The sequence below is a fragment of the Stegostoma tigrinum genome, chromosome 3, assembly GCF_030684315.1.
Source record: "Stegostoma tigrinum isolate sSteTig4 chromosome 3, sSteTig4.hap1, whole genome shotgun sequence".
NCBI lineage: Eukaryota > Metazoa > Chordata > Chondrichthyes > Orectolobiformes > Stegostomatidae > Stegostoma > Stegostoma tigrinum.
The window spans coordinates 66040601-66053718 of NC_081356.1; the positions used below are offsets into that span (position 1 = coordinate 66040601).

The 13118-nt window shown below is 38.6% G+C and overlaps 1 protein-coding gene across 3 annotated transcripts in view; it reads right to left on the reverse strand.

Annotated features, from left to right (window-relative positions):
* Nucleotides 1-13118, reverse strand: part of pcsk5b (proprotein convertase subtilisin/kexin type 5b) — a 374824-nt gene that overhangs the window by 265583 nt on the left and 96123 nt on the right. For all 3 annotated transcript variants that reach the window (XM_059644647.1, XM_048526886.2, XM_048526885.2), the window contains exon 6: nucleotides 11181-11269. In XM_059644647.1, the coding sequence (XP_059500630.1) occupies nucleotides 11181-11269 (89 nt within the window). The remainder of the gene's footprint in view (nucleotides 1-11180; nucleotides 11270-13118) is intronic.

The following is a 13118-nucleotide window of genomic DNA, read 5'->3' on the forward strand; positions in this document are numbered from 1 at the left end:
AGGATAGGGTAAGAGGCAACGAGAAAGGTGCCATAGCAGTGCTCAATCCTAATGCATGCTCTGTCTAATAAAGCTTTATCCTGGCTGATTTTTAATTTCCTTAAGCTAATTGTAACACTTACTCCCTACCTTGGGCAGCAAGCACATTGCAGAGGAAGAATTCAACCGCAGCAAAATTCCTGAGAAGTTAGGGAGTGAAAAATTGTCAGGGTCCGTGGAAATGTGGTGTCATTAGATTAGCAGGATCTTATCGAATGGCGTAGCAGGCTGAATGGGCCTTCAGTGACCCAGGCCTGTTCCAAACTTGTGTATTTGTGTGGTCATAAGAAATTGAACAGGACAGGTAACATAGCTTTGTATAATAAATTCACACTTATCCCATTAACTTAAAAATGCGTCCGCTAACTCAAACCATACTTTCTTATTCACCTCTTGCATCAAAGTGAAATTTAAGCTGGAGAACTGTGAGCCATTTCCCTCAAAGTTTACTGCTGAATCACATGATAATATTCAGGGACGTAGTGATCTCAATCAGCCAGTTAAGCCTTTTTGTGCTTCCCCAGTCACGGGATAAAATTGCTACTGCTTCCATGTTAATTATACAATTTTTTTAAAAAAATTGAATTGAATTGAAACTCCCATGTCTTATGTGCAGAATAACAATTCCAAACTAACCAAAGATGGAACAAATTTCAACCTGATTTTCTATCTACCCATAATGCAGCTCCACCTTGCATGCCCCATAATGAATAAGATAGTTATACTACTAGACAGTTTATATTCAGGCTGTTCCACAAGTCTACTATGAAGCCTAGCTTGAAAAAACAAAGAAAGAATGGGCCCAGATGTTAACCTAAAATTACAACTGCACAGCCCTTATTATTTAGTTCCTAACATCAACCATAGTTATTTGAAATCAGCTGTAGATAAGGAGTGCACCAGTACAGAATTCAAAAAAAAAATTTCCTGAGGCTGCCAACACCAGTTTGTCATCTTTTCTGCATATTTGGAGCTGGAATGGACTATGCACCTGCAGTTGAGTAACACTGAAGATTTGTTTAATGACAAAGCACAAAAGCAGTTCTGGCAATATCACTGTACACTTGACATCTGTGGATACTGTTCCTAATCCTGCCAACCTGGCATGCACGATTCAGAATATATCAGGAGCCTTTTAGTTTGAAACAAAAACACCACAATTTTGAAAGAGAGATCAGCTGCTGACACAACAAAGTTGGAGCTCTTACAGCTTTCACATCCTAGTAATTAGGCAGGTGGTCTGCAGCATATTTTTTCTGCATAACAGGCAGAACTCAGGCTGAAAGAACATGAACATTTGGATGCAAACTGGATACCAGGTAACTAGCGGTCCTGAAGCTGTGTGCTTTATGTAAAGGGGACCATGTGATACTGACCCAATCTGGAATATTACATTCAGTTTGGGCATGACATTATCGAGAGGGGCATACCTATTTTTCTAATCAACCTGTTCAGAGAGGTGAGAGGACCTAAAAGAAATTCAAACTTACAATCTTCTGATCCACAGATATGTTAACCATTTGTGTCACTGATCCATTGGGTCATTTTGGATTTTTGCTCCATCAAGATTAGAAAGTTGATTCATGAACTAATTAAAGTGATTAATGTAATGAAATACATTGGTGTGGAAAGCACCATTTCCTATAAATGAGAAGGCAACAGTAGCACAGCAAACAACCTAACCTGGTTAATATTCTGGGGACATTTGATTCAAGCCAATGTCAGATAGTGAAATCTGAAATCAATAAAATCTAGCATTAATCCATAAAAACCCATCTGGTTAATTAATGCTCTTTAGGGGAAAGAAATCTGGCATCTTCGCCTGGTCAGACTTAAATGTAATTGCAGACTTACAGGAATATGACAACATTTAAACGCTCTCTGAAATGGTCTAGCAGACCACTCAGTTATATCAAGGCAGTATCTACTGACAACTGTGGAACAGCTTTGCATGCATCTCGCTTGGAAACAAGTATGCTCATAATTACAAGCACTCTACATCATTGCATCATGAGCAAATGGAGCATGTGCTCAAATCAGGAACGCATAAACCGGAATCAGACAGGGTTGGTGGGGGAGCACAGTTCATTGGAGGAGAGTGCGCGGCGGGTAGGGGAAATTACATGGATTGTGGAAGATCCAGGAGTACTTCCCCTCCCAGGTCCCAAACCTCTCCTCTAACCCCTTCCTTGCTATGTACCATTTTGGATCATCCAACAAAAGCAGTGTTGTATCAAACTGCTACACAATCCAGAGAAACAAATGAAATCCGACCTGGATCTAGGCACCAGAAATGACAATGGCAAACACCATCCTTCTTAGTATTATCCAATGACTTCTACCAGAATTGGGAGAGTTGGCCCACAACCAAGACAAGCAACAGCCTAAGACAGTCATACAAGCGGAATCTCTGTGCTACAGGCAACATCACCATCATTCCAGCAGTTGTCAAGTCACAGGAACTGATCAGATTCACAAGAGGTGGTAGCACCATTGTATAGAGTCAGAAGGGAGTTGGCTTGGGATATCTCAACGTGAATTTGTACCCATTAAATCTCATGGGTATGGAGACTTCTTAAAGATTGATACCTATCACCCTCCTTCAGCTAAATGAGTCAGTAGTTCTTAATGTTGCACACCAACTGGAAGCAGCATTGGGCTTGCAAAAACACAGGATGTACTCTGTATAGGGGACTTCAATGTCAGGTGCACCATTATTGACCAAGATGGCCATAAAGGACACAGCTTGGAGATCAGGTCTGTAATCTGTTGTGAGGTAACCAAGAGGAAAAAATTTACTTCAACTGTCTTCATCAATCTGTTAGTAGTATCTATCCATGGCAGTTACCACTGCTCAGTCAGCCACTGTGGAAATGATATCCCATTTTCACATTGAGGAGACACTTCATCTTGTTTGGCATTCCCACTGTATTGACTGTGTCAGATTATGAGCAAACCTAGCAAAACAAAACTAGGCAATAGGTGCTACAGACCATCTGTAGCTGCACAATTGCATTCAACTACGATCTGTAATTTCATGGCTGAGCACAATTGCCACTCTATAATTACCATCAAGTCAGGAGATCAATTCTGGTTTGGAAAAAAAAAAGTAAAAGCATATCACGAACAGTACTAGTTATATCTAAAAAGTGAGATGCCACTCTGGTTTAACAACAACATAGGACTACATTAATACCAAAATAAAGTATACAACAGTCAGGGCTAAATGATCTCACAACAGCTCTACATTCCTACAATATCCCAGTGTAAATTTTGATATACAATTAAACAACTAACAGGCTTCACAATTTCCATATCGTAATGATAGGGAAGCCCAGCACAGCAGTGCAAGTGTCAAGGCTGAAGTACTTGTGTCCACCTTTCCCCAGATCTGCCCAATCTTTACCTCCTCCAAGGGACCCCCAGCATTGCATATATGAGTCTTCAACCTCTTCAGTTCACTCCACATAATATTAAGAAATGGCTGCAAGTGTTGGATATTGCCAAGTCTACTGCCCCAATGTTCTGACAACAATATTGAAGAATTATGTTCCACTGGCTACATCAATAGCCATACCTTTTCAGTACAGTTACAACACTGACATCTACCTGACAAATGTGGAAACTTGCCTAGATATGACCCGTCCACAAAATACAAGACAAATCCCAACCCGGTCAATTACTGCCTTTTTAGGCTACTCTCCTAAGTGATGGTGTCACTGGCAATGCTACGCTGTTCTCCAAACTTGACTTGTCCACATCTCTTTGCAGCTTTTGTGTCCTCCTCATAGTTTATACTTCCACCCAGCTTTGCAATATCAGCAAACTTAGCTACAGTACTCTCCTCTTTGTCAAAGTCATTAATGTAGATTGTACATAGTTGAAGCCCAAGCACTAATGCTTGGCACACTCCACTGTTCATGGCTAACCTATATGCTTAGAAGCTCAAGGCAAGATGATAACAATTATTATTAGACCCCAATTATGGGAAGTGAGCCAGACCACACAAGAGAAATAAAAGTAGGCAATCAATAGGGAGCCTAAAACAATGCCCTTTGCGGTTGTAATTGAGAATAACATGTGAAGTCAAGTCATTTTAATAGATAGGAGAAAAGGTGATTTTGAAAAGCTGCAAAGAGAGTTCAGAATGACAGAACAGGCAGAACTACTAATAAGTCATCATGTAGAACAACAATGGAAAACATTTAAAATGGGGTTTAGCCAAATACAGGAAATATATATTCTATTAAACAGAAAGAAATAAGTACTAACAGGAGCCTATGCACAATTAAGGACACAGGGAAGTTACTGAGTTTGAGAAAGGAGGATACATTAAGCACGTTGGCAACACAGAGGAGCACGTGATAAAACTGAATACAAAGAGATTAAGAAAATGATCAAAATAATTAGAAACATTAAGAGAATCTATGAAATTAACTTGCCAAAAAACATAAAAGAAAATAAGAACACACCAATAATGGAAGGAAGGCTGGGATGAAAATAAAATCATTAAATAATAGATAGAATAATAGAAAATACCACTGGTAAGAATGAGGTGGTGGCAGAAATATTAGTTAATTAGCTGCTTTGGTATCTATCAGGGACATAGAGCAGGTCAACACATGAATGTTAATGTAAGCAATGAGACAAGTGTCTTCAGAACATAAGAAAGTAGGTGTATTGAATAAACATAAACACAAAAATTATAAAAAGTCCACATCATGCTAGACTGGATCTATGCATTTTAATGACTCAAAAGGAAGAGAGATAGAGGTTATACTTTTAATAATCTGTTTAAAATAAAAGTGACATGCAAGAGGACATAAAATGGCACCGGAGAACTGGTATGGATGTTTTATAAAAATTCTACTTGATCAATCATACAGAAATTTTTGAGAAGGTACCACAGTGGAAAAAAATGCAATTGCAAATGCAATTTTCTGGATTTTCAGAAGGCCGTTGTTTAGTCACCCCATAACAGCCTAATGAATCAGGTTAGAGACTAGGTACTCAAGACACTAACATCAGAATGGATTGCTCACTAACTTCAAGGCAAAAAACAGTTGTAGTGAGGGTAGTTATTCAGAGTTGCAGAAAGTGGGACGTGGTATTTCACAAAGATCAGTGCGGGGACCATATTTGTTCACCATGTGACTCAGGAATCAAAATGTAAATTCTCAATTTGCAGATATGGATCAGATTTTGGGATGGGGAAAATAATTAATATTGGGAGGACTGCAACAAGTTAGAAATAAACTTGCAGAATAGTAAATAAATGGCAAAGTGAAGATCAGCACATAAATGTGAGATAACGCATTTGGAAGGAAGTTTAGGAAGATCACTTAGAAGATGACTTAGAAGCTGCAAGTTGTGGTGGCACCCCCACAGCAAGTTCACCCCTGTGCACTCCCATGGATGCTCCCTACACACCTCTTACCTCCATTTCTCTACCAGGACACACATGGGCACATTCACACAACCTCACAGCCCCTCCCTGATGCCCTAATTACCTGGCCCTGACTCCTAGGCTGCAGACTCCAGAGACCGTTTTCAGGGATTGCAGTCCCAGTCCTGTCCACTGCAGATTTTACCATGCTGGGACCAGACAGCTATTGAAATTGGCTAAGTGCATTCTGGGGTGGGACAACTTCTTGAATGAAGTTAAGGAGACCCATCTCATCACAATAAACACTTCTTAGATAGGACACTGGTTACCAACTCTACAGGTGGTACAAAGGGAAACTCCAGCTCCTAGAAATGCTTGCCCTGATCTTGTGCAGCGAATGTTTATGGAGCACATTATAAAATACTTTTAGAAATCCAAATACACTATATCCATGAGCTTGCCTTTATCCACCCTGTTCGTTACATTTCTAACAATTTTGTCAACCAAAATTACTTTCATAAAACCAAGCTTACTAGATTGTAGAGTGATTTTCTAAATATCCTGCTACTATTTCTTTAACAGCAGATTGCAACATTTTCCCAACGATTGATATTTTGTTAGCTGACCAAATGTTTCCTGCTTTCCACTGCCCTCTTTTCTTGAACAGGATGATCTGTTTGTGGTGTTTCAATCAATTAGGACTTTTCCACAATTTAGGAAATTTTGGAAGATTACAAATGTTTGACTTCTAAGACTTCAGGTTGCAAGCTTGGAGACAGTAAGGGCTGCAGATGTTGGAAGCCAGAGTCAATGAATGTGGAGCTGGAAAAGCACAGCAGGTCAGACAACATCTGAGGAGCAGGGAAGTCAATGTTTTGGGCCAAAACCCTTCATCAGGACTGATGGAGCAGTGCTTTTCCAGCTTCACACCTGCTGACCTTAGAATGCAGGCAGTTAGGGTTAGGGTCCAGTCAGCTTTTAATCCCATTAGTTTGCCTGATTCCTTTTCCCCTCTAGTGATAATTACTGTTTCAAGGTCACTCCTCACTTTTGTCCCCCGATTGTATACAATTGAGATTTTGGAGTCTTCTAGCACAAAGTAAGGTATCAAACAGATTTTTGATATTTGGGAGATTACCAAACCAAATCATTCACAGGGACAAACACCTGTCTTAGCTACTCTGTCTCTTATTATATACTTATAGAAGGTCTCGCCGCCCATTTAAATAAAATTGGCAAGAAATATGAATTCTGTTTTCTCCCTAAACCGTCCTTTGTTTTTTTTCCTAAAATCCTTAGGCGTACTGCTAATCTTCATAGCATTCTACTCTTATTCAATTGATTTGATGTCACAGTTAATTTCCTCAATTGTCTTTCTTGTACAGTATTCCTCAATTTTAATAAAGCTTTGCTGAAAGTTAAGAAATATTTCCTTATGTCAGCCATCGCTCATTTATGGTCTTGGCTTTTAACTTATTTTGCCAGTTGACTTTTGCCAACTCTATGTTCACCCCTTTGTCATGTTTTTTATTGATGGTTAAGACAATGATTTCCCACCCAAGTTTATCAACCCGTAACTCAATGTGAAATTCTCTAATGTTAATGATTACACTTCACTAGAGGATCTTCTGTTAAGAGATAATTGATCAATCCTGTCTCATGCAATGTTACCATACTTGAAATAATCTATTCTCTGTTTGGTTTCATATTAAAAAAAAATGTTCACAAAGAAAGCCAACTTAAAAGCACTTAATATTCTTCATTTCTTATTTAAACTTTCAGATAGGTGAAGTAATCAACAGACTAGTTCGAAGTTATGCCATCCTGCCATTGTCATGAATGGTGGTACACAATTAACCAACTCACTGAAGGAGGTGGTTCCACAGGTATCTCCATCTTCAACGAACAGGGGAACCCCAATACATCATGGTAAATGACAGGGCTGAAGCCTTAATCTTCAACAGAAAAGTTGCAAGGATGATTCATCTTGGTCTTCTCCTGAGGTCACCAGCATCAGAGATTACAGTCCTCAATTAATTCAATGCACTCCACACTCAAGAAAGGGCAGAAGACACTGCCTACTGCAAGGCCATAGGCCCCAACAACACAGGCAATAGTCATGAAAACTTGTGCTCCAGAACTTACTGCTCCCCTAACCAATCTGTTGTAGTTATAGCTATACCAGCATCTCCTTGACTGCAGAAAAATCCCAAGGATATCCAGTCCAAACAGGCAGGATAAATCCAACTTGGACATTTAGCCAACTTACGATCAACAGCACTGCTAACTCACCTAACACCCAAAATTCCGTGACTCTATCAGGAAATTTGTAAGCATGGCCAATGTGCACACCATTGGACTGTGGGAAGAAAACTATGCAAGCACATATAGAACATGCAAACTTCACACAAACAGTCAACCAAGGCTGGAATCAAACACTGTATTGTAAGGCAGCCGCGGTAACTATTGTGCCACTGTGTCACCCAAAAAACAGATGGGAGAAATGTCAGATCAGCCGTGAGCCTAATGAATGACAGAGCATGCTCGAGGGGCCAAATATGTTCTTAGTCATGTTCCTATTTCTTATGTTCATATCACCATCTCAGAAGCCCTCAATATCATTGAGCAAAAACTGAATTTGGATCAGATATATAAATATTGAACCTCCTTTGACAACACTTTCCAAACTTGCAACCATACCCATCTTTTCGGACAAGAGGAGCAAATGTATGATAACACCACAACCACAACCACCTGCAAGATCCTTTTCAAGCCACACTACATCTCGATTTGAGACCATGTTGCCATTCAAAATATGGCTTGCCACCATCACCTTCTCAAGGACCAAGTGGGGATAAACAATAAAAGCGAGCCTTAGGAGCAACACCTGCATCCTTGAAGAAATAATTAAAGATAACAACACTTTTCTCAAAACAGTATAATCTACCAAATTGAAATTTATGTAACAGACCCTACAATGTCAGCCCATTGAGTCTGCACCACACCCCCTCACCCCCATCCCATGATGCTGCATTTCCCATGGCTAACTCAACTAGCTTACACCTGTATCGTTTCTCTTGTATGCATAGGTACTTATGGACTTTTTTAAAATCCATTCTTTGGACACGTTATACGTTGTTGTCATTTTGTGTTGGTGGTAGAAGGGGTAAATATTGATGGCATTAATAGGGTATCAATTAAGCCAGCTGTTTTATCCTGGAAAAATGTTGAGCTTCTTGATTATTATTGAAACTCTACTTCTCCAGGGTACTCAATGCATTGGCATTAAAGGTGAACAGGGAAAGGATGGTGCCTAGAAGTAGGCATGAAGTTGGCATGGGGCATACGGAATGGGCAGAGTGCACTAGGCTGCACACGTTGGTACAGGAAATATGTGGGGGCGAGTATGGGAGGAATATTTTACACTTCCCACTTTTTGCAGAGATAAGGTTTCCCCTTTGGATTTCTTCCTGGGAGGTCTTTCATGGGCGAGGGACACTTTGTGACATGCAAGGCAAATTTCAGCATTGTGAAAAAGGTATGAATGTGCCTGAACATGTATAAACTCATTGGGATTTGCAATATTGGCAAAAAACTGTCCAAATAAAAAAAGATGAATTTAAAATACTGCTCAGGTATTTGACAGTATCCACCTACATTAAACTACTTTAAGATTTGTACTACATGACTGCTCTCTCAAACTATCATTTTCACAATGGAATGTCTGTTGATAAATAGATCCATCTGTTTATTTAATGCAAATGTTTATTCAAAAGTTTTTTTTTAATTACTTGAGGGAAATGTTTGACTAAAGTATTACCCATAGATGAAACTTTGGTTGATATAAGTAAGTGAACAGCTAAATTTGATTTCTTGAGCAACTGTTCTTGCCATTTCATGTACTAGATGCTGATTTTATATGAATGACAGCGTGCTTCCCCCCCACCCACCTCAGTAGTGATAAAACCAACAGGCTGGTAATTTTACTTCCTGTATACGCCACATAATAGGTTAGTTAGCATAGCAAGGTCAAACATGTGATTAGGGCTGAGTTAGCACTGAGTTTTGTAGGGGTTAGAAAGGGTCAAGTACAAAACAGGAAGCTTAAGAGATAGGAAGGGCCAGGGAGGTTGGGTATATTGGTATGAGTAAAGGGTGGCACAGGATATGAAGGGTCATTGAGGTAAGGGTAGGGTCATTGGCTGGCAAAGACATTGAGGGGGAGAGAGTTGGAGGGATGGTTTCTGTTTTAATTGTGATTTTTAAAACTTTGCTTACAGTGCCAGGTCCCCATGGAGGCTTTCCAACTAACCCAGGTCCTGAGGCAGAAATTTTTAAAACAATCTTCCCAGGTCTCCTGGCCCAATTACCATTCCAGCCCTTTCACACAACAGACCAAGCATGTGAAGTGTGGGTGGCCATTTTTAAAGCCTGGCTTCACAAAGCCAGCAGCTTTCCAAACTCTGTTCTTTACCCAGGAATAGAAACTGGCACCCATCACCTTTCACTCAGTCAGTTTTCTGGCTGGATCCACAATTTGTATTTAGTTCCATTAGAGTTGACTGTAGGTAACTGTCTCTTGTGAGAAACATTTTCAAAATGCCTTCATCATATTCACTACTTCTGCCATTTGTTTAAAAAAAAATTCGGATTTGTTAGGTATAAGCCACCTTTTACAATTCCATGCCAGGACTCTCTAATCAGTTGGACAATTTTAAGAGGTATTCAGTCATTTTATTCTTAAATATTGATGCTCAGTTTTCCAATTCAATAATAATTTCCCAGTGATATCTGGTGTTCTATTAATGAAGCAAATTAATTAGTGCACCTGCTATTTTCTGATTTTCATGGATAACATCATGTTGAACAGTGTTCAAGGGGCCACAATGATTCTATCTTCTTCATCTTAAGACATTCGTAAAAGAATGTGATGATTTTGAAGCCTCATATGTTTCTTTTCATGCTCCATTCTTGTCTGCTTTTTAACAACTTGCTACACATTACATCTCTTCCAATTACAATAACTGTCTTTTAAACAAATTTGTATGTTTTATCTTTAATTTTCTTTCTCCTTTAATTGTCCATGGTTGCCACTTTGACGTCGAATTCTTGCCTTTTACAAGCACAAATTGGTTCTTTTTATTGTTGAATTCTCTACTCAATTTCCTTTGGATTTTCTCCATCAACAGATTTTACCAGTTTATTGTTGACAGACTATTTCATCCCACTGATGGCAATCTTGTTACGGTCTACAATTTTAGCAATAGCATTTATAAGACAGAAATGCAAAACTATTATGATTAATATTAAATAAGATGTTCATACACTATAAGGCCGCTAACGAAACTCCATTTATTATTTTGTCTAAGTGTGTTTTGCTGTAGAAAATTATCCAGACACATTCAAGAAATTAATTGTGAATCCAGATCCACCGTGCAGAAATTGGACATTTTCAAATCCATTTCCACACTATATCCTTATCATTTCGCAGGGAAAGATGACATTCATTCCATCAGTATAGACTGAACTTTTGATCTTGGACTAAGAGGTGAACAGATGGTGTTCCAGACTAAATATCCCATCCTTCCTTTCTTTTCCTTGCCTCCACCATATATTTATGTTCCCTACCCCCAAACGCTCTCCAAAGTAAACAATGCACTAAAAAGAGAGAAGTTGTAAAAGAAGGTAGCCACAGAGTGCAGGCTGTCCTTTGCAGATCATTGGTTTCATTTTAGAATTAGAAGATTTCACAAACCTCCAATCTTGGCATTGTAAGCAACTCCTATCGTGCAATGTGAATTGTTTGCAACAGCAGCTACTTCTCCTGCACATCGGGTCCCATGCCTGTAGTAGAACATGGAAGAGAAACATGTTAGACATTGGGGCCAAGCAGTGGAATTCCAAATGTGTAGACCATTCTGGAAGATAAGTAATGGGATTCGCAGAAATTGACGCTGGAACCACTGCTATCATTAACATATATTAATGACTTAGACTTTGGTGTACAGAACACAATTTCGAAAATTTCAGATGACACAAAAAGCCCAAATGTATTACGAATGGAGAGAACAGTAATATTCAAGATATAAAACACTAGTGCAATCAAGGATGATGTGAAGAGGCTGGAGAATGGGGTTGAGAAAAATATCAGCCATGCTTGAATGATGGAGCAGATTCAATGTGGCTGAATAGCCTAATTACACTTCTATATCTTAAGGCAGATGAGCGTGAATACACAGAAGTGCAGCAGAATCATTTGGTAAGAAGAATGAAGCAAGGCAATACAAACTAAAAACAGTACAACTCTAAAGATGATGCAGGATCAAAGACATGTATATAATGAACCTTTACAAATGACTGGTTTTGGCTTCTTAAAATGGTGATTTCATTGGAGTTTGACAATCGTTTACAAATTAGATCTTATTGTGGAAGGTCATTTCAGTTTAAAGTGAATGATCACTGACCAATTCTCAAAAATAAACATTGTCCAGGGTGACCACAAATAAGTTGTTTGGTGATGAATACAAAAGGAAAAGTACGAACTACCTCCATCTGCAATTTTAGTAGCAAAAATGTCAACAGTATTAACTCAGTTAAGATAAAATTGGCAACTGTGTAAATTGTAGTTTACATTTATAGCAAGGCTCAAAAATAATTCAGTCCAAGCTCGGAACAAAACATCACAAATGGTGCTTACTCCAAAGGCCAAAACGAATAAATTGGAATATTGCAATTTGAGAGATGCGAATCATTACAACTTATCCTGCTTGGAGGGCTGGAGTTGCAAAATTGATGAAACAGAGCCTAACTAGAAAAAGATATGTAGGCACAAATTGTGTGTAGCACGTGGAGGAGGAAGAACATTTGACTCTAGAGCCCAAAATCTCTTGGTAGGGGTGCTACTCTAAGCTATATTTCTTAATTCTGGGTGGTAGAATTTTTGCTTTTACACATCATGAACCAATTGATGCAGTAGGGTAGAACTTAAACTCAACTTTTAACAAATACAGAAAAGTCACATTTTAAAGTTACTTTTTCAGATTCTTTAATGTATTCTTTTTGTAACATACTGATGATACTAAATAGTCAATATTTATATTTTAACATATTAAATGAGGTGCTTTAAGATGGGGCATGCTTTGAAACTTGGCCAACTTATTTACAGTACTTGATGAGCTGCGGTGCTTGTCTATAATATTCTGACAAAAATAACAAATCTTCTCGCTCTCCTTCCTACATAATAAAGAAAACATTTCTTTTGGCATGTGCTCTTTGAATAAACCCATAATTTTGACCTCACTCAAAGGGTTAGCAAATTGCAGTAAATACTTCAGCAAGATTGGTGCAATTCACTGAAATCCTCTCAAATGTGGAATGATACATGAGATGCGCCTTTTATTGGTTTTATCTGTCAAGTATTTCCAGTTTCAGCACGCTATGAAGAGGTGACTTGTTGGTCATATTAAACAAGCAATGGCCAAATACCAACTGCATTTATTAACAAATTTAACTTACGATTTATTAGGTTATAGTTCTGTTGGTCTGACCATGTGATGACTATTGTAGCTTTTGAAAATAAAAATATGGGATGATTCTAACTGGAGCAAGCTGAAAATTGAACAAAAAGCCTCAATTCTTGACTAAATTAAAGCATCAATCTTTTCTATACAGCCCAACAAAATAAAACTCAAAT